The 20,678-nt window shown below is 49.3% G+C and overlaps 1 protein-coding gene across 1 annotated transcript; it reads left to right on the top strand.

Moving 5' to 3' along the window:
- The first annotated feature begins 4,449 nt into the window (after positions 1-4,449).
- On the top strand, positions 4,450-19,763 carry GPR55 (G protein-coupled receptor 55). Its single transcript, XM_004262918.4, has 2 exons — positions 4,450-4,732; positions 17,308-19,763. The coding sequence occupies exons 1-2, from the start codon at positions 4,690-4,692 to the stop codon at positions 18,339-18,341; spliced, it is 1,077 nt and encodes a 358-aa protein (XP_004262966.2). The 5' UTR covers positions 4,450-4,689; the 3' UTR covers positions 18,342-19,763.
- Positions 19,764-20,678: the final 915 nt, after the last annotated feature.

Below are 20,678 nucleotides of genomic sequence, written 5' to 3'. Positions count from 1 at the left end.
GCTGTTTAACCTCTCGTGTCTCTGTTTCCACACCCATGAATTGGAGGTGCTCACGGGCCCTGCCTCGTGGGGCTTTGCGAGGATGCCGTGAGGTGGTGCAGGTGTGCACTGAGCGCCAGGCCCAGCAGGTACAAACCTGGACTCGCGGCTTGATGACCAGGTCCAGCTGTGCTCCTGGCGCACACGTGGGCCCGTGACTCAACCTTGCTGCACCTCAGTCTCCTCGTCTGTAAATGAGGCTAATGATAGTATAGGCCTCACGGTTTGTTTGGAGAATGAACTGATTTTATTTATAAGGGCGTAGCCCCCGGACTGATCCTCAGGACTGCCTGTGTAAACGGTGGACGATGCTGTCCTGGCATTGCTGAGGTCTCCTTGAGGGGCGGGGTGTCCAGGGATGGAGACTGAGCTACGAGCGGGGAGTGACTGGGAAGATATTTGATGACAATAAAGAGCAGATGTGGAAGCACCACAGCTGCGGGCAACAGGCTCTGGGGACAAAGTGTTTTTGTATGAAAATAGGAGGGTCGGCTTCACTCTTAGAGGGACCTGTCAGGCCCTCCGTATTGGAGAAGCTTTTTTAATCCTCCAACTCAGGATTAAAAATTTTTTTAATCAAAATGAATTCAAAGATTTCCAGGAAGGAAATGAACACCATGCTGACTCCAGCTGTAGAGGGGTGAAGATGTATTCGTTATTAAGCACTGCAAGACAATTCATGGGAACAAAAGGACATACCGTTATACCCCAATTGACAATTTTCTTGCAGCAAAGATAAAAATGTGTGTCAGTGGGGGAGGGTTGGGAAAGAATGAAGTGAGGAGAAAACACTCACAAAAAATAAGTAGGACAGATATTTAGTAACTAAAGCGTGAAAGAGATTATTACACTCCCATTGGACACGTGGGCTAAGGACAGAGTGTAACTGGGAGCTGTGACCTCCGGCAGGTGTCATGGAGCCCCGGAGGCCAGAGGTGAGAAGCCCCCAGGGCCCCGGCAGGAGGGAGACTGGGGCCCTGGATGCCAAGCTGGAGGCGGAAAGGCCAGGAAGCTGCCTCCATGGCTCAGCCCAGGACACTCTCCCCCTTGAGGGCCAGACCCCCGAGGGGCCTTGGAGAACCTGGACAAGAAAGCCAGGGGTGGTAACTTGGAGGCATCTACATTCAGATGCTTCCTCGAAGTGCTGGCCCTGCTTACACATAAATCACAGAACCCTTCCTCCCTTGTGGAGGGGAAGCTTTGGGTGCCCATCTTTTCTAGAGCCCTGTGGTCTTTACACCCTTCATGGTGAAGGGCCCCTCTAATGCTGCGGAATTTCGGCGTCTGCCTTGGAGTCCACCTTGTCTGAGTCCTGCACCCTCGGGGGACTCCAGATCACATTAGGGCCAAAAGCAGCAACAGGGAGGACAATGGTGGGGGGCAGGAGCTCTGAAGAAATGGCCAGAGTCATGACAGGAACCGAAGGGAAAGCCCACACCCAGGTATCTGAGCACCCAGAACTTTCTGCCTTAACCTTGCACTACATTTCTAGCAAGAGCCGGAAGGGGCGTGTGGGGGGGGAATGGGTGAATCCTAAAGGGCTGCTGTGCCCTAGTAGGTTCTACTTGCTAGGAAGCGTCTAGACCTCGATGCTGTCAGCTACCCACGTGCCCACTTTCAGGGAGGCTGCATGCTGTCGGTCTCTGTGGGTGCTACTACGGTTCAGCTGACTTGCCAACAACTAGGGGGCCAGGTGGGGTGGTCCTCAGGGACTTGGTTCAGACCCCCCGGAAAGGGCCTCATTTGTGCTCCAGTGGACTGAGTTAGGCAGGTTAAATGCACAGGCTGGGTTTAGGGACAGATCTGTGGCAGAGCCTGGAGGTGTGGCACTGAGGGTGCCTCCCTGCCTTTCCGTCCTCAGTTTCTCCTGCCCTCCCCTCTCTGTCCAGGCTGCCTCATGTCTGGGACCCCATCCGCTTCTATCAGGAAGCTTTCATTCTCCACGTTGCTGCTTTCCTTTTCTCCTAAGAGACCCTTGAGGCAGACATAATGTCAATGGGGCCGAGGGGTCTCAGCACTGTGAAGTACCAGACACTTGCTGGTGCTCTGAGCCCTGCGGTCATGCCGACTCCTAAAAGCAGTGTTCTGAGGCAGGTCCTGCTGTCTGTCTTGAGCACCACTGCCTGGTAAGGAGTTTGTTGATTGAATGAATGTCTGACCCCCAATTTACAGAAGTTAGGCAACGAGCCAAATTTACAGAGCGGCTGCATGGGAAGCGGTTACTGAGCCCAGCCCGCCTGAGGCTCTCTCCGGAATCAGGCTGCCTCTGGTGACAACGACCCTTCCCTCAAACCACCCGACACCCCCTTCCCTTCCTGATTCCTTCCTGTTACTGCTGTTGCCCTCACCTCACACTGCCCCCCGAGTGGGTCTGTCCTGTGTCCAATTCTTGAACTGCCCCAGCCCACGGTTGCTGGTCCTGATTTGGCTGGGTGTGAGAAGAAAAGCTCTGGACTATGTCAGAGCATTCTGTTTGATTGGACAGCTTCCTGTATGACATTCTGATCCAGTGCATACGTTCCCTGGGGCCCCTGAGCACCCCTGCCCCTGCTGCTGTCTGGCCAGCCCTCCAGCCCTTCGACTCTGCAGAGAAACCCCCGGATCCCCCCAAACGCCACGCTCCTCCATCCTCGTGACTGCCCTTGGCTGTTCTCTGTGCCTCTAGAATCCTCCTTCCCCACCTTGTCCCTCCCCCTGTTCCCTGAGTAGCTCCTCTGGGCGGGGTTGGGAGGCATCCTACGTGACTGTGACCCAGCACTTACAGCCTGCAATGCACACCACTCCCCCCCGCCTCCCACCCCCACAGCGGTGGGCAACTCTGGATGGAGCTGGATGGAGAAGCCGGAGCCATGGGTCGGCCCTGGGCAAGTCCCTGGTCTGTCCCTAACGAGCCAGCGCACTCTGAGCCTCCCTGAACCACCCGTTCCCCTGCCAGGGGCCCACTCCCTTGTTGAGGGTCGTTAGCAAAGGTCTTCAAGAAAGGGAGGTGGAAGATGACTTGTGTTTGCATTAAAAGGGAGAAAATAAGGACCCACCTATGTGTACATGCTTGTATAGAAACTGATAGAAGCTGCAATCAGCGGCACCCTGAGGGTAGGAGGGTGCTGGGCACAGACGTTTTACTGTATGTTTACGTGTGTATTTGAATCACGTGTTTGCGTTCCAAATTTAAAATAAAAAGCAACAGTAGTAAAACACAGAAATATCCATTAACAACAACAAAAAAAGATAGCTGGAACGGGAGGTGGGTAAGGCTCCCTTTGAGGAGGACCTGAGCTGTGAGTCCTTCTCTGCGGGCCCCTCGAGGCTGACCCCTTCCCGGAGCTCCCACGCCGCAGGCCCTGGACACCTGCCCATCACCTCCCTGCTGCTTTCCCCACGGGCTCCTGGCCTCCTGCAGCTTCACGCAGGGTGCCCTGGCCTGGCCGCCTCACCTCGGCTTAGATTGGGCCAGGGGCCTGGGGTGGCCTCGCTTGGGGAAGGACTGCCCGCTGCCCCGCCTCGAGCCCAGGCCGGCTTGGGTTCCGTGGCCCAGGGCAGTGAGTGAACTTGGTTCTACCCATAGCACAAGCATGAGTGTGACTGGATCGGAGATGGTGAGAACTTAAAGGGTTCTGTCAAGCTCTTCACCGAATGACGAGGAACCCGTGCTCTGGAGGGCCAGATGACTTGCCCAGAGACAGAGTTTGCTGGGATAAATTCCCCCGACCCACTTTGGAGAGTTTCTATTCCTGTAGATGCCTGAAAGCCCCGGCCTGCCAGGCCTGTAGAAACGGCCCATGCCTCAGTCTTTCGTGGGCTCTCCTAGTCCCTCCTGGGCAGGGAGCGGAATCTGCCAGGCTGCCTTGCAGCCCAGACTTTGCTGAATGTCTGGAATCTGCACGGGTTTCTGCTGAGAGCCACCTGGGGCCCATGGGTGAGTCTTGGTTCTTCCTGCCCTGGAGCTGGGCCACCCCGGGGAAATCTCTGCTCACAGGGCCCTTGGGAGTGATGCAGCCCAAGGCTGACCCAAATCCCTGTGGAGGCCAGGCGCAGAGAAGCTAGGGCCAAGGAGCAACACGGCGGGCATGCCCGGCTGACCGTCCCTGAGGACACGCAGGCAGGGGCTGAGGTCTCCTAGGCTGGACCTTCCCAACCCACAAGTCCTGAAATATGAAGGTGTCCAGCACCACCTTCTTTTCTGTGGGCAGTAGTTCTGAATCCTAAACCCCAGAAGCGCTGGAAGCCGTGACAGCCCTTTTCAGGTGCTGGCTGTCCCTGTGTGATGCCAAGCTCAGAATGTCTGCTGCGTGAGATGGTTCCTCCTCTTCCAGAGGCTTCTCACACCTCGGCTCAGGCAGTGCCTCTGGACATTTTTTTGGGGAAGCTGAGTGAGTGTGCAGACCCTCTGAGAGGACACAAGAACCTACAGCCTCTTCCTGGCAACGTGTCCGCCACCCCAGGCCGCATTCTAGCTGCACTTAGAGAGGAGGGAACCCCATGGAGCCCCTCTCCTGACCCGAGAGAAGAAGCCCCTTGGCCAGACACGGCTGCTGCGGAGCTGCTTGAAGAGCATCTGGTCCCACCCCCGCGTTTCACAGACGAGGAAGCTGAGCCCCAGAGGGAAGTGACTCTCGCCAGAGCAGGCTGGTGACCAAGCTGGGAGGAGAAATGACATCTCACAACTCCATCGGCTGCACTGGACCCCCTACAGGTAATAGCCCCTGGGCCGCTCAGAGAACCCGACACACAGAACCACTCACTGACCTTGCTCTCTGGGACTGCGGGCGACTTTCCTGAGGTCAACCGGGCCTTCGGGTCCTGGGCTCTGTCCACACCTGCCCCGATTCGGCGGGCCTTCCCCAGACGGCAGGGGTAGTGGCAGCCCCTGGCAGCCTCCGTGACAGCGGCAGTGGCAGCAGAGGGCTGGTTTGTCCCTGACTGCAGGTGACATTTTCTATGAACCCTCAGCTTCCTCCTGATTTGACTCAGGGTGGCAGCATCTTGCCTGAGTGGGGAAACCTCGCTGTAGGCAGCGCAGGAGTCTTCCCCTTGGGAGCTCGGCTTGCGTGCCACCACCCTGCACTGCCCTGGCTGCCTGCTGCCCTGGAATCTGGCCAGGAAAGCACAAAGAGCCCAAGTTTACAAACTCCAGGAATCACCCTGCAGCCCCTGAGTGGGGTGCTCGTGGCAGGCTATAGCCATGCTTGGGAGTCCAGGCCAGCCACTGGCCAGCTGTGTAACTTCCCTGGCCTCAGTGTACCTCTCTGGGAAATGGGAGCATTAATAGTTTCTTCCTCATGGGGCTCTGGAGAGCAGTAAGTGATGGAAGTGCTTGTTCCCCCTCCCCACCCCAGTTAGCACCCAGTAAGCTTTGGATACCATTATGTCTTATAACTAGATTATCCTCGAACCCTCGAAGAGGCTGGGAGGGAAGATACAGCAGCATGGAGAACCCTGAGGGGTCCAGATCTTTCTTAAGAGTGGAGGTGGAGAATGGGAAGTCAGGAAATGTCTGCAGGACTGGCCTGGGCTGGGCTTTGCGCTCTCGGGGCGGTGGAGCTGGGGTAGAGATGTGCACAGTGCAGCTCAGGGCTCCGTGGAAGGCTTGGTGCTCTCAGGTCTGGCTGGCTGTCTCAGCTCCACGGGGAACGCCTGTCACCCTGGAGCTTCCCCAGACCAGGTCGTTAATTCAGTCCCTCTTTCATTTAATAAGTCCTTTTTTTTTTTTTGCGGTACGCCGGCCTCTCCCGTTGCGGAGCACAGGCTCCGGACGCGCAGGCTCAGCGGCCGTGGCTCACGGGCCGAGCCGCTCTGCGGCATGTGGGATCCTCCCAGACCGGGGCACGAACCCGCGCTCCTGCATCGGCAGGCGGACTCTCAACCACTGCGCCACCAGGGAAGCCCTAATAAGTCCTTTTTGACGGACTGTTATATCACCTTCCCGGAGTTGCTTGAGGATGACAGGACACTCACCCCAATGGCACGCAGATGCTGTTAACAGCCCCACCCGGCCACAGCAGGGACATCATATCAGATGATACGGTGGATCAGGGAAGTGGACTGGAGGAAGCGATGGGGTTTTTAGGAGGGGAGGTGAGTCTGAGTGTATCAGGCTCTGCTGGGTGGTGCCAGGCACTGAAAGGAGTGAGGAAGGGGGTGCTGGGAGTTCCTGGATATACCGGGTCCTCTTGCTGATGATGCCGGTGGGGATGGGGTGAAGGAAAGATGGAGAGACGCAGAATGTGAGTTCCAGGGAGGCCCCTCACTACCTGTTTGATCTTGGGTAGACTCTTTAACTTCTGTGAGCCCCACTGTCTTCATCTGTAAAGTGGGCATAATTATAACAGCATCCCAGGAATGTACCAAGTTCTCTCCTTAGAGCACTTAGCACAGAGGGGCCATATCTCAAGTCCCTGAGCTGGCCCCTGCACTCCCCCAGCCTCACTTCACCCCCACCAAGCTCAGGGTACAGCTACAGCAAAATTCTGGACCCCCGGAGATTCTGTCTATGTGCCCCATCCCCCCGTGTCCTGCTCTTTCTTAATCGTGCCCCAGAAGCCCAGCTCACACTGCAGTACTAGTAACAGATAACTGCATCCAAGTAAACATTTATATTCTAACGGTGGCATTCACCACTGCGCCCCCAGAGGAGATTGGGATTTCAGGCAAGGAACTTGGTCCTGCGGAATGTTCCTCTTCCAACGACATCCCTCAGGCTGTACCAGCTCTGCTCAGCCCCAGGCTGGGACTCCCATCTCTGAGTTGGCTCCCACCAGAGTGCTCCCTGAGGATGAGGGATTCGGCAGCACAAGAGAAGCATCTTCTGGGCTTCCCTGGTGGCGCAGTGGTTGGGAGTACGCCTGCCGATGCAGGAGATGTGGGTTCGTGCCCCAGTCCGGGAAGATCCCACATGCCGCAGAGCGGCTGGGCCCGTGAGCCATGGCCGCTGAGCCTGAGTGTCCGGAGCCTGTGCTCTGCAAAGGGAGAGGCCACAAGAGTGAGAGGCCCGCATACCGCAAAAAAAAAAAAAAAAAAAAAAAGAGAGAGAAGCATCTTCTTAGCCTGCAAACCACCTAAGGTTGCATTTTTCCCGTTGCTGGTGTTTTCTGGAAAATCCAGGACTTTCCAGGAAGGAAGTCTGGCTTGGTCTGAGCCACAGCTGCATTTAGATGCCCCCGCTGTACACACACGGGATCAGTGCTGCCCCAAGTGGGATGCTGGGTCCTTGAAGATGTGGGCAGACTGGGCCCTGACAGCTGCAGGAATCACAGCCCAGAATGGGGCCGAGTTGGCAGTAAGAGAGCCCCTTGGTGAGGCCATGGGCTCCAGGACCCCAGGGTTGGGCAGTGCTGTTTGGATGAGAGAACCCAGACAGAGGCCCCACAGCCAGAGAGAGCCAGGAACAGAACAGGGGCCTCTGGACTCCCAGCCCAGTCCTTTATCCTGTACGAGATGTTTTCTCTCCTTTTCACTAAACATTAGAAAACGATATATTGACAGAATATTCTATTTCAGGGTTTAAAAAGAAAACCTCTCATATACGTGAATTTTCTTGACAACATTCTGAATAAACAGATATTCTGCCTTTGCTTGCATACCTCTGGGGACAGAGAGCTCATTACATGGCCGTTTGGTCTGCTCTCCGACTTCTGGTAGCAAGATAGATCTGCTTTTTACAGCACCTGGAAACCGTTTCTTTTGTGGCCCTGTGGAGTCACACAGTGGAGCTTGTCTTGAGCCTTGGAGACGCTGATATGTCTATTCTTTTATAGATTAGGAACAACCCTAGTCCTTCCTTTACATTCCCAGTCCCTCCGCATGCAGCCCCTGCAGACATACAGCCTCTGGTGCCTGGGTGATCAGAGCAGCGCAAGGGCCACTTGTCACAGGTCTGCCACGCTCCTCTTCTAGATTTTCCGAGTGTGGCCGGGGTTCACCTCGTTTCTCACTGTCTTCCTGTTTACGAGACTACTTAGGAATTATTTTCCTTTCAGCGGTGACTGCATCTGTGTTTTATATATAAATATTTGTTCCTTTCCAATATTTCAGTAATGTACTTCTGATTTTATCTTGGACACATTACTTAAGAGACTGCTTAAGAGAATGCATAAAAATGCTTATTCTATATTATTACTATCACGGTGTTGCAGCAAATGCTGTGGTGTCTTATTTGCTGCAGCAAATGGATCTAAGAACAGAAGAGTGGAATTGCCATTGCCTTGGATTCCTTGGCTGGGCCCAGGAATGGAATGAGTTTGTTGAAAGACACTTGTCCTCTCCCCAAGAGAGTGTATTCCGTTGATTTATGACGTAGTTCTCACTAATCCGCTAGTTCTGCCTTATTCATTGGGCTCTAAACGGCTCTGCCTACTTGATCTGTGATATTCTAAGAGGGGAGCATTAAGGTCTCTACATACAATTATATTTCTATTTCTACTTTGTTTTGCATTTCTGCTTGTTCCCATCATGGATTTCTTGGCTATGCTCATTGGAACATAAATTTTACGTATTAATTGTTTATTATAACATTTACCTTGTGGGGTTTCTGTGTTACTCTCTCAGTTCTTTTTACTAAAAAAAATTACTTTGTCATATTTCCTTCTTTCCTAGCGTTCTGTGTGCCTGATGATCCGTAGATTATCTCATCATTTTACTCTATCTATGCCTTTGTGTTTTTTTGTGTGTTTCTTATTGGCACAAGATGATTGAGTTTTAATACTTTATCGGCTTCCCCCTTTGATAAGAAGTATTATAGCTAATATAATGGTTAGGGAGTATTATAATTTTTATTATAATTGTTACATTTGTCTAAACCTCCATGGGGTTGCCCGTCTGCTTTCTATATTGAGACATTGCAGTTTTTTTTTCACTTTCAGTGTCCACTGTGAATTTTCTCTTCCTTTGTCCCTTTAAAATAGACAAAGCAATTTAACCTAAATACCCACGTTAGAAAATAGTTAAATTTTAATGTCTACATTTGTTTCTACTAATAGCTCTCTGAACTTTGTGTTTAAACGTCTTCCCTCCCCTTCACCCACTCTCTGGCACTCAATGTTCATCTGGCATTTTGAGCCTCTTTCATATTCTTCTTTCCTCCTTATGCACAATTTTCATGATGTGATGGCTGACCTGCGGACTGAGGAAACTTTGCTTTTTATCGGGTATCGGGCTCTTGTGGCTGTTCTCCGGTCGCTTAGGCGGCACCAGCTTCCTCACTTGTCCAATTCTCTGTCACTTCAGGCTTTGTTCCCAAGTCCCTCTGACACTCCATGTTGAAATCTTTGACCTGGCAAGATTTATGCCTCATCAACTGAGCATCTGTTAGTTCAATGCATTCCTTTAAATTCTGTGTAAACCTCCCTTCCGCTCCCACCTTGCCTCAAGCACACACCCAGATGTTGCTTCTTTTAAGGGAAAGTCAAAAGCTGTTCTTATTTTTCTTCTTTTTTCCCCAGCATTTAATGCATTAAACAATTTTTCAATTGTTTTCATATTATCATTAGAAAAATACACACACACACGAAAGAGTGAGATAAAGATAAAAGATTTAAAAATCACCCCCCATCTAACTGTTAGAATGCAACCAATGTTTGGCATTTGGAAACTTTTTCTAGGTTTTATTCCCTCTGCGTGGGTTTTTTAAATCATATTTGAAATCATTCTGAATGTATAATTCTGTAGTTTGTGGGTTTCTTATTTAATGTAGTCAGTATAAACATAACACAGGCAGACAAAAATTTTCCATTGAGTAGATTTACCATAGTGAAATTAAGCTCTTGTTGACATTTAAATGCGTGCGTGTATTTTTTGCTATCAGAAAAAAATATTAAAGTGAACATATTTCTGTACACATTTTTTCCTTTTGCATAATTTACTTAAGGTAAATTTTTAGAATCTCTGAATGAAAGACTAATAAGATTTCTAGGGCTTGTAATATAAGTTATCAACGTCCCAAGGTTGGGTACTTTTGTGTATACTCACCAGTATATTGGTGACTGTTTCACGGAACCCTTGACAGCTTCTTTGATTATATAAGCAAAAATTTTATTTCTTAGTAAATCTTATGGGAATTATTTGTGTCCTTTGCCTGTTTATCTATTGTGGGTCTTGATATTACACATTTTTTAATATTCTTCATAGAGAAGGAACATCATTTAACCTATTTGTTGTACTTCCTTTCCTCCAGTATATTATCTGATATTAAACTTTTTTTTTTTAATTAATTTTATATTTTTGGCTGTGTTGAGTCTTCGTTTCTGTGCGTGGGCTTTCTCTAGTTGTGGCGAACGGGGGCCACTCTTCATCGCGGTGCGCGGGCTTCTCACTGTCGCGGCCTCTCTTGTTGCAGAGCACAGGCTCCAGACGCGCAGGCTCAGTAGTTGTGGCTCACGGGCCTAGTTGCTCCGCGGCACGTGGGATCCTCCCAGACCAGGGCTCGAACCCGTGTCCCCTGCATTGGCAGGCAGATTCTCAACCACTGCGCCACCAGGGAAGCCCTGTGAAACTTTTTTAACAAAAATAAATTTCCTAATTTTGTGCAGTCAAACCTGTCCTGTCTGTTTTCTGATTCTTCTGCTTTTCAGCCATTCTAAGTTGACAAAGAGCTTTTCTTTCCCTCCACTGGCTTTTATAAATTGACCACTAATTTTTCATCTAGTTTTTCTATGGTTTGATTTTTTTGAAATTTAATTTATTAATGAATTTGGAATTTCTTTTGCTACTTGGTGTGAGATGAGGATCTAAAAGTTGTTTTTACCCCCGAATTGTTCACTGATAGTCTCAACATCATTTACTGACTAAGATTTCCATTTGCATTCTTGATTCAGGGGAATACCTCATTTCTTCTGGGTTCTGTTAATTGTCTAGCACATTATTTGGAACTTCTGGGTGTTGACAAGTGTCCAATTTCAACAAGGATGCCTCTTTTTTTTTTAACCATTAAATGTAAAGTTGGCTATTAAAGTGAACAGGTTACTCTTTATCAGGTGTTGTAAGAAGTATCCTATTCCTTCATTTAAATGACTTTTGTGGAAAAACTATCACACAATGAGATGGCTTTTCGTTTTTGCCGTGGTGACGTAACGCACAGTATCAACAAATTTCCTGACATTGAAAAGGCCTTACATTTCTATGGTAAATCTGACTTGGTAAAACGATGATTTATAATTTTAATATACTGAGTTCTATTTGGTAATATTGTAACTCAGCTGTTTGCATCTATATTCATACATGCATTTGAGCAATTGTTTTTCTCTTTTGTGCTACATTTGTCAAGTTTTGGTATTTGGGTAAATTAGTTTCATAACAGAAATTCATTATTATTATCTTATGTTCTGAAATTGTTTACAGAGTATGAGAATCATCTCGACCTTGAAATTTAAAATATGCTAGAGCCAAACAAAATTATGTTAGAAACTGTTTATTCTTTGATAACATTCTCAGTTTCATTCATGGTTGTTGATCTAATCAATACTACTTGTGTTAACTCGTATTAATTGTAGTAAATTATGTTTTGCCCCTAAATTTTCAACTACTTCAAGGTTTTCAAATGGATTAGCGCACAAGTAATAAGGTCATTTCTTCTCATTTTTTCTCTCTTCTCTATCTAAGCTTACATTGCCTTCTTATTTATATTACAATACTGCTTCGGTTTTATGTTTTGGTTTTTTGGCCGCTGGGCATGTGGGATCTTAGCTCCCCGACCAGGGATTGAACCTGCACCCTCTGCATTGGAAAGTGAAGTCTTAACCACTGGACCACCAGGGAAGTCCCCAGTTTCTGCTTTTCTTTTAATGGAAGGTTTTGTTTTTGCTAGGCACGTAATTCATCTTGACCACTGTTATTGGATACCTGAGAAAAATGTGGATTGCCTATTTATTTAAAATCAAATCTAAGAGCTATTAATTAAATTATATTCATTATACTATTTATATAATTATATATTCTAATTTATACTTTGCCAACTCGATCTGTTCAAATCTATAGTGTATTAAAATCTGACACTACCATACCTTTGCCAATGGCTCTTGAATTTTAACAATCGTACTTTATGTACTTTTATACAACAACCTTCAGTGCATAAGATTCCTATATTTGCCTTTAAGATCTTTCTTTCATTAATATAAAATAAACTTTTTTTTTTGTTTGTTTTTGCGGTACGTTGGCCTCTCACTGTTGTGGCCTCTCCCGTTGCGGAGCACAGGCTCCGGACGCGCAGGCTCAGCGGCCATGGCTCACGGGCCCAGCCGCTCCGCGGCATGTGGGATCTTCCTGGACCGGGGCACGAACCCGCGTCCCCTGCATCGGCAGGCGGACTTTCAATCACTGCGCCACCAGGGAAGCCCTAAAATAAACTTGTTAATCCTGATATGTAGCTTAATTGTTAGTTCTACAGTGCTAGGTATGAGTGTTGCCACTCTGACTTTCCTTTTGTTTATATTTGTCCTCTATCTCATCATGGGTCTTTTACTTTGAATATTTCTCTGTCATTACGTAAGTGTGTCCTTTATAAGCAACAAAGAGTCGAATTTTATTTTGTAATTGAACTGAAAATGTTGGTTAATTTAAATATTTTGAAATTTTCATATTTATTGCTGTGATTTCTATGCTTAGGTACTTTTTCCCATTCTATTTACTTCTTTGCTATTTTGTCTGATTTCTTTGTTTCCTTTTACCTTTTTTAGTGATTTTGAGGATAAGCATCCTGTTTGTAATAGTCAGTGGTTACTTGAAGGTTTAAAAAAATCATACAGGGCTTCCCTGGTGGTGCAGTGGTTGAGAGTCCGCCTGCCAATGCAGGGGACACGGGTTCGTGCCCCGGTCCAGGAAGATCCCACATGCCGCGGAGTGGCTGGGCCCGTGAGCCATGGCCGCTGAGCCTGCGCATCCGGAGCCTGTGCTCTGCAACGGGAGAGGCCACAACAGTGAGAGGCCCGCGTACCGCAAAAAAAAAAAAATCGTACGCTTTCTGTAAAATTCACGTTTAAAAAAACAGAACAATGACTTTCTTTTATAAAGTGTATTCTTCATTTTTTTAAAATAAATTTATTTATTTATTTTTGGCTGCTTTGGGCCTTTGTTGCTGCACGCAGGCTTTCTCTTATTGTGGCGAGCAGGGGTTACCCCTTGCTGCGGTGCACGAGCCTCTCATTGTGGCGGCTTCTCTCGTTGCAAAGCCCGGGCTCTACGCTCGCGGGTTTGGTAGTTTGGCATGCAGGCTCAGTAGCTGTGGCTCGCGGGCTCCAGAGCGCAAGCTCTGTAGTTGTGGTGCACGGGCTTAGTTGCTCTGCAGCATGTGGGATCTTCCCGGCCCAGGGCTCGAACCCGCGTCCTCTACATTGGCAGGCGGATTCCTAACCACTGCGCCACCAGGGAAGCCCCAGAACAATGACTTTTAATTTCCTTTTATGGAGCGTTTGCTCTGCCTGTGTTCCAGTACTCTCCACCACCCCTGCCTCCTTCAACCCAAGAACATCTTCCTTCTTTGTTAATTTATCTGAGGTATTACAGCTTGTCTGTTTTTAAAGACATGGATGATGTCTTTTACTGTTTTTTCTTTTAAATCTTTAACTATATTCATCATAGCTTCATTCTCTTTCCAGTCTCCTGCTTTTAATGCTCAGCTCCAAGCTTTCCCACCTAGATGTTTGCATCCTTTATGGTTAGTATCTCTTGGAGATCTAAAGTTTTGCCTCCTGGAGGCAGTTTTCTCCTGGAAGCCACACATACCTGAGTGTGGCTGTCTATGATCTTCACACCTGAACAGCCACCCAGTTGGGCATGGAATTCGTGTTGCTCAAATTTTCTCCCTCAAAACTTTTCTGGTATTAATTATTTTTTCAGAGAGGTTTCCAGGAGACTGGGTTGGTTTGTTCACAGATGTTTGTAAGGTTCTGTATTAATGACATTTAAAGGTATACGTGGGACATCTGGGAGTGGTTTTCTTTCCAAAAATTTTGCGTGAAATGTGGCTCCTCTAACCCAAGTTCTCATCTTCTCTGTTGTTCATTTCAGTGCAGCCCCACCTCTCAGGCACCAGCTGCTGGTGGTTAACAAAGGTCCTCTCAGGCCCTTCACGTCTATTCCCAGACCTGATTTGCTTGACCCATGACCTTTCCCCATTCATTCTATTTCCTTCCTAGTATGAGGCTGGGAACAGGGCCCTGGTGATTGACAGCCCAGCTGGGGCCATGCTCACCTTGGACTGCTTCTAGCTAACGAAAGCACTGGTCCTGGGAGATTCCTGCTACACATGGAACTTCTCCAAGGGGCAACTTGTGCTTAGGGACCCTCCGTCGACCTGGCCCATCATTCTCAGAGCTGCACTGTGGTCTGAGGGCTCTCCCTGTCCACTCCTATCCCTTTCCCTTTATTCTTCACAGGCCTTTCCCCTAGTAAATCTGTCAAGTGTCTAATATTGTCTAAGCATCTGCTTCGCAGCCTCCCACCCACCCACCTTACAGTGCGATCAGTTGATTGCAGTGGGTCCCTGAGTTGACCGGAACAGGAGCTATCGACAGCCCCAGGCAACGGATCAAGGGTGGGGAGGTTGCTGGCTCCTACTACCAAGTAGATTGGTTTTTACTGGCAGCCCATCTTTGAGAAAAAAATGAGTATTTTATCTCTTGCTGCAGCCTGAAGCCTTTTTATCTTATTCCAGTGAAGTTCCTGATCTTTTTATAAAAAGATTGTTTAAAAGATGGTTTCCTTGAACTTTCAGAAGGAATTCAGAGGATTTATTTTTTAGAGTTTCTGCTCACTCTACCATTAGCTGGAAGTATTTTTTTCAACCTAATTTCTTTTTGCTAGTCCACAGAGTGCTTTTCTAGCTTCAAAAATTACCGTTTGAAAAGCTCCCATTTGAAATCATTCAGGGGACTTCCCTGGTGGTCCAGTGGTTAAGACTCCTCACTCCCATTTCAGGGGGCCTGGGTTCGATCCCTGGTCAGGGAACTAGATCCCACATGCCACAACTAAGAGCCCGCCGCAACTAAGACCCGGCACAGCCAAGTAAATAAATAAATACATATTTTTAAAAAATGAAGTAATTCAGCAATTCAAATGTGACCTTTAGGATCGTCCTGCTGAAGGACGCTGATAGCGGAGTTTTGTCTCTTTTCCACACAAACACCTGGTACAATCAATTCAGACAAACCCCAGCGTGCTAGAATGGATGCTTTCCATCAGGCCATTTTTCTGTTTTGCATCGGTTTGTTCAATTCAGCCGTGTTGTGGGCTTGAGTTTGGGTTTATCTCTGAGCATCACCGATTTTTTTCTTGGCCACTTCAGTTCTAATCTTTGAATCATCAGTGATGTGCACTGGGTTCACCCATGGAGTCTGCCTGAGCATGACCCAGCCAAAAACAGATGCCCAAGTTCCTTTTTTTGCAGTCTTGTCGAATCTCTTTAAGCACAAGCTTGTATTTGTTCTTATCTTTGCGGTTCTTGGTTTTCTGCTGTTTCTGATGTTGAAGGTGACTTCTCTGAGCCAAATGAGTCTTCCTCTTTGGTGCTGCAACACCTTTCAGTTGGATCGGATTGGGTTCTTGCCTGTTCTCACCATTTTTCTTTTTTTTTTTTTTTTTGTGTTACGTGGGCCTCTCATTGTTGTGGCCTCTCCCGTTGCGGAGCACAGGCTCCGGACGCGCAGGCTCAGCGGCCATGGCTCACGGGCCCAGCCGCTCCGCGGCGTGTGGGATCTTCCCGGACCAGGGCACGAACCCGTGTCCCCTGCATCGGCAGGCGGATTCTCAACCACTGCGCCACCAGAGAAGCCCCTTCTCACCATTTTTGAAATTTATCTTGTCGGTTCCAAACTATGCCAGCTATTTTTTGAGATACTCTTGTTTGGATAGTTCGGCATATTTTATTGGGAGGGGGCAGCCTGCCAGCTTGCAGTTAATTTATTCCAGGCATCCTAGTGTCGGGGCAGGTGCACCTGGGGCGTATGCTGCACACCTTCAGGAGGTGCCGTTCTCACAGGCCACAGGAGTCTGGAGCTTTGGATACGAGCAAATACATTTTCCTAGATGTCTCATGACATAAACCTATAAGAAAAGTTAGCACATAGGAAAATGTAGAATTTTTGGAAAGCCACCAAATCAAATAATGTATATTACATATTTACTATATATAGTGCTCAATGGATGAGAGATAAATGTGCTTTTTTGGTTTGTTTTTTGCTAGCAGTTAGAGGGGGTTTTGGAGTGGCATTCTCTATAGGGTCTTAAAAGTACTCAGCTCCTTCCTTCCCAAGGGCTTGTGACTTCCCTGTCTCTGCTGGCTTCCAGCTTCCATCTGCAGCCACAGCTGCAGCCTTGATCATCTTGTCCCTGAGGCCGGCTCTAATTTTCTACCTGTCCAAAGGCCTTTCTTTGCCTTGAGGAGACCTCAAGCCCTTACTTCATTCCCTCTGGGAATGTTCGTTCTTCCATATTTCTCCAATTTCTGTCTGGTTTTCTCCTCGGAGAACAAGAGGCTTTAGCAACTTCAGACTTTATCCTCCCAACTCCAAATCCCAAAGAAAAAGCCCCAACCCCCTTCCTAGAAACCCAAGTTAGAGTTTCATTGCTTTTCATCGCCTCTGGGTCTATTGCTCATCCCTGGACCTATAAATGGACCAATGACAGTGTCCAGGGGAATGTGATGCACCGATTGCCACCAGCCCTACATTCGGGGGTGGGGTGAGCTCTGTCCAACCTTCGGGGTGGGGGTGGGGTGGAGCAGGGGGGCAACATATAAAGCGGAGCTGGGTCCTGAAAACAGCATTTGAAGCTGTACGATCTGCAGCTCAAGTCAGCCCTGCCCTAGTTTTCATGTTTCCAGTTCTGTGAAATTCACTCTTTGATGAAACCAGTTCATCAAAGGTCCATGAAACCAGGGTCAGGGCTTATGTTGTTGTTACTGCTTTCAACAGAAAGACTTCTGATTGGAAAAAAAGGGACAGTTGCTTGTGCACAATTCTGTTTTTATTAAAGATAAAGGCACACACATGTGTGTGTGTGTACAGAAAGAGTCTGGAATTATATATATACTTTATATATATATATATACCCATACATATATATATATTCACATACACACACATATACGTAAAGTAACGGTGGTTCTATCTGGGCCACAGATTTCGAGGTCATTTTTCTTCCTGTGTTTTCTGATCGTTATTCAAAGAGCATAGATTGCTGTGTGAGAAAGGGGTCATGTTTATGATTCTTGACCAAGTCGTGTGAATCCGTCAGTTCCAGAGGGTAAGAGGAACTTCATCTCATCTACCGTTGACGTTGTAGGAAGGAACATGAGCCAGCGAAACCAGAGTGAGAACTGCTCCTTCCATGACGTGGAGGTGCTGATGAAAACCGTGCAGCTGGCTGTCCACACCCCTACCTTCCTCCTCGGTCTGCTCCTCAATCTGCTCGCCATCCGAGGCTTCAGCTCCTTCCTGAAGAAGAGGTGGCCCTGCTACGCTGCCACCTCCATCTACATGATCAACCTGGCGGTCTTCGACCTGCTGCTGGTGTTCTCTCTCCCATTCAAGATGGCCCTGTCTCACGTGAAGGCTCCCCTTCTTCCCCTCTGTACCCTAGTGGAGTGCCTCTACTTCATCAGCATGTATGGGAGCATCTTCACTATCTGCTACATCAGCCTGGACAGATTCTTGGCCATCCGGTACCCGCTCCTGGTCAGCCACCTCCGGTCCCCCAGGAAGACCTTTGGGATCTGCTTCACCATCTGGGTCCTGGTGTGGGTGGGGAGCACCCCTATCTATAGCTTCCATGGGAAAGTGGAAAACTACACGTGCTTCCACAACATGTCTGACGGCACCTGGAGCGCCAAGGTCTTCTTCCCTCTTGAGGTCTTCGGCTTCCTTCTTCCCATGAGCATCATGGGTTTCTGCTCCTCCAGGAGCATTTGCATTCTGGTCGCCCGTCGGGACCACACCCAGGACTGGGTCCAGCAGAAGGCCTGTATCTGGACCATCGCGGCCAGTCTGGCTGTCTTTGTGGTCTCCTTTCTCCCAGTCCACCTGAGTTTCCTCTTGCAGTTCCTGGTGAGGAATGGCTTTATCGTGGAGTGCAGAGCCAAGCAGAACATCATCTTGTTCCTGCAATTGTCCATGTGTTTCTCCAATATCAACTGCTGCCTGGATGTTTTCTGCTACTACTTTGTCATCAAAGAATTCCGCATGGACATGATGGCCCACCAGGCTTCCAGGGTCCAGCTGGTCCTCCAGAATACCATGACCACCATGGCTAAGGGAAGAAAGCTGAGCTTGGAGGAAGGAAACCTCAGTCTGAATTCCATAGCAGATACCTCTTCCTAGGGCTCTGATATGGGGGGCTGACACATGGCACATTTACTGGTGTGCCGTCCCTCTGATGCTCACTTGAATGACATCTTTGCTCACTGTGACCCCAAACCCTTTCCCCAGCACCCAGACAACTTGATATAAACCACTCAGTGTCTGGGGAGCTCTGAAGAACTTAAGACCCAGGTGAACTCTTGATTTCTAAGCCTAAAAAGCATGAGGTTGGAAGAATTGAGAAAGAGAATGAGACCATCTGAATAAGGCTGTTTCCCAGCTCTCCTCTGTCCTTCTGTTAGGCTAGAAGATTCTGGAAAGGAAGAGAGAGAGGAGTTAGGAGAGAGAATCAAGAGGGTTGGCATGGAGGAGAGATGGAGTGGGAGGGATGGACCAAGCTCCTTTTTGGTTTGGGGATTCCGGCGTGGAGCAGTTGTACTTTCTGGTCTCTTCTGGAGATCTGTTGGCCCATGACCTCACAGAGATGCCAGCGGAATGTGTGACTGGGGAGAGCAAGTATGTGCAGAGAGCCCCGAGTTTTCTATGGGCCTTGGAAAGGCCTGGAAGGCCAGTCACACCTTCCTGTGCTCAGGACAAAGCTGCAGACGGACTGAGGCAGGCTGGTGTGGACCAGGCTTTGTGATGCTGTGGACACTTTGTGAAAATAGTGGGGATGGAGTGGAAAGGCACTGGTGACACCTGAGAGCCACGAGGGGCCAGGATATACCTGGGAAAGGTAGGAGACAGGCCAAGGGCCGGAATTGGGCAACCCCTCCCGCATTGCCATGGGGGCGTCCACTGCGTGGAGTTTGAGCTCTGGCCCAGGGGGAGGAGAGGCAGTAGAGACAAGCCTGGGAGTGGGAAATTCCTGGACATGACCAGCTTGCTCTCTTGAACAGGCTGCGATGTTGTTGATTAGGTTTAGTTTCCTTGAGAATGATGAGAAGGAATCAGGCTTGATTCGGTTCAGCCAGAGGAGAACAAGGTGTTTGTCTTGCCCACCTGAGTCCTGGCTGGGCAGCCAGCCACGGTGGCACCGTCCACAGAGATGTCCCCATCCGGTGGCTGGGAGGGAGAAGATGAGGCAGCCAGGAATAGAGGAACCATCTTGACGACACAGGGCTCTTGGCAGTTCCTCGTTGGAAACTGTAAACGATTGAATCATAGTTTGGACTGGGCTTCTCTCATGCTCTAGAGAAGGTGCAGTGGTGACAGCTGAAAGCCTGCCACTGACTCAGCCTCCGGAGAGTGAAATGGTGATCAGGATAAATTGTGGGGTGGTTTGCAAGACGGAGTGAGTGGGATGAGAAGTAACAAATGAGACAATGTGAACGGGGTGGGGGGGTACTTTAGGAAGAGAAGCAACCGCCTATACCTGCAGGAGAAGAGGCGTCCACCGCTAGGCGGTGGACGGAAGGGAGGGGTGGCTGTGGGGGGGGGAAAGAGGGCGATTTAGATAAAATCCCGAGGAAGGAGGAGGTGAGGTTGGGTAACAGACTCAGGCTTGAAGCGCTGGGGCTCTGTGAGGGGTTGGGGGTTGGGGTGTGAGACCAGCAGGAAGGATGGAGGGCAGAGCGGCTTCCTGTCTGAGAATCCTCAATTTGACTGAGAGCCATAGAAGGGCAGAAGCCCCACCTTCTCCCCCCTCCCCTGCGGTCAGTGGTCAGGTGGCACTCTGTGGGGCTGGAGGGAACAGTGAGGAAGAAAGGGTAGAAATGGGTGCAGAGCAGTGATCACGGCCAGGACCAGAGGCTCCCGCCCCTCAGACTGGGCCTCCATGAACCGGCAGCCAGGGGCAGGAGCTCCGCAGACCCAGAGATGAGTCCCGCCCAGCTGCTCCAAGCCCTGGACACTCCTCCGCCTGCCTACACGCTACACAGTCCCGTGGCCATCCTGGGCCGAGGCACACTCGTGCTAGTCTCAGAAAGCCAGACATGTATCCAGCAGGACACTGGGCTGGATGGGGTCAGAGCCCGTGGGTGGGTGGAGTTAGGAAACGGCCACCTGCAATTTCTCTCTTTGCACTGGGAGCTGGGAGCCTGCCCAGTGGAGCTGAGTGGCGCGGTTCATGCTGCAGTTGTATCTACCAGTGTGCTTAGGGCCAGACAGGCTTCTAAAGAGGAAAGGGATGGTGGGGCCCTGATGACCCATCATCCCCAGTGATGTCTGCAAACATGCAGTCTTGTCTCGTGGGCAGCATGACTCTGCCGAGCCAGGTGACAGAGGGCCGGAGGGGAGTATAGACTCACAAGCTGCGTAACTATTAGGTGTAGGTCCTTGGAAGGATGTGGCACACTGGGGTTGATGTGACAACTGTGGAGGTGAGCCTTGGGAACCGCTGACTGATCCCAACACGCT

This window comes from Orcinus orca, chromosome 7 (assembly GCF_937001465.1).
Source record: "Orcinus orca chromosome 7, mOrcOrc1.1, whole genome shotgun sequence".
In the NCBI taxonomy this organism is placed as follows: domain Eukaryota; kingdom Metazoa; phylum Chordata; class Mammalia; order Artiodactyla; family Delphinidae; genus Orcinus; species Orcinus orca.
This window is presented reverse-complemented; position numbering and strand designations above follow the sequence as displayed.

Coding starts and splice junctions, on each gene's coding strand:
- GPR55 (XM_004262918.4), top strand. CDS start 4,690: ATGACATCTCACAACTCCATCGGCTGCACTGGACCCCCTACAG. Junction 4,733..17,307: donor CTGCACTGGACCCCCTACAG/GTAATAGCCCCT, acceptor TTGACGTTGTAG/GAAGGAACATGAGCCAGCGA.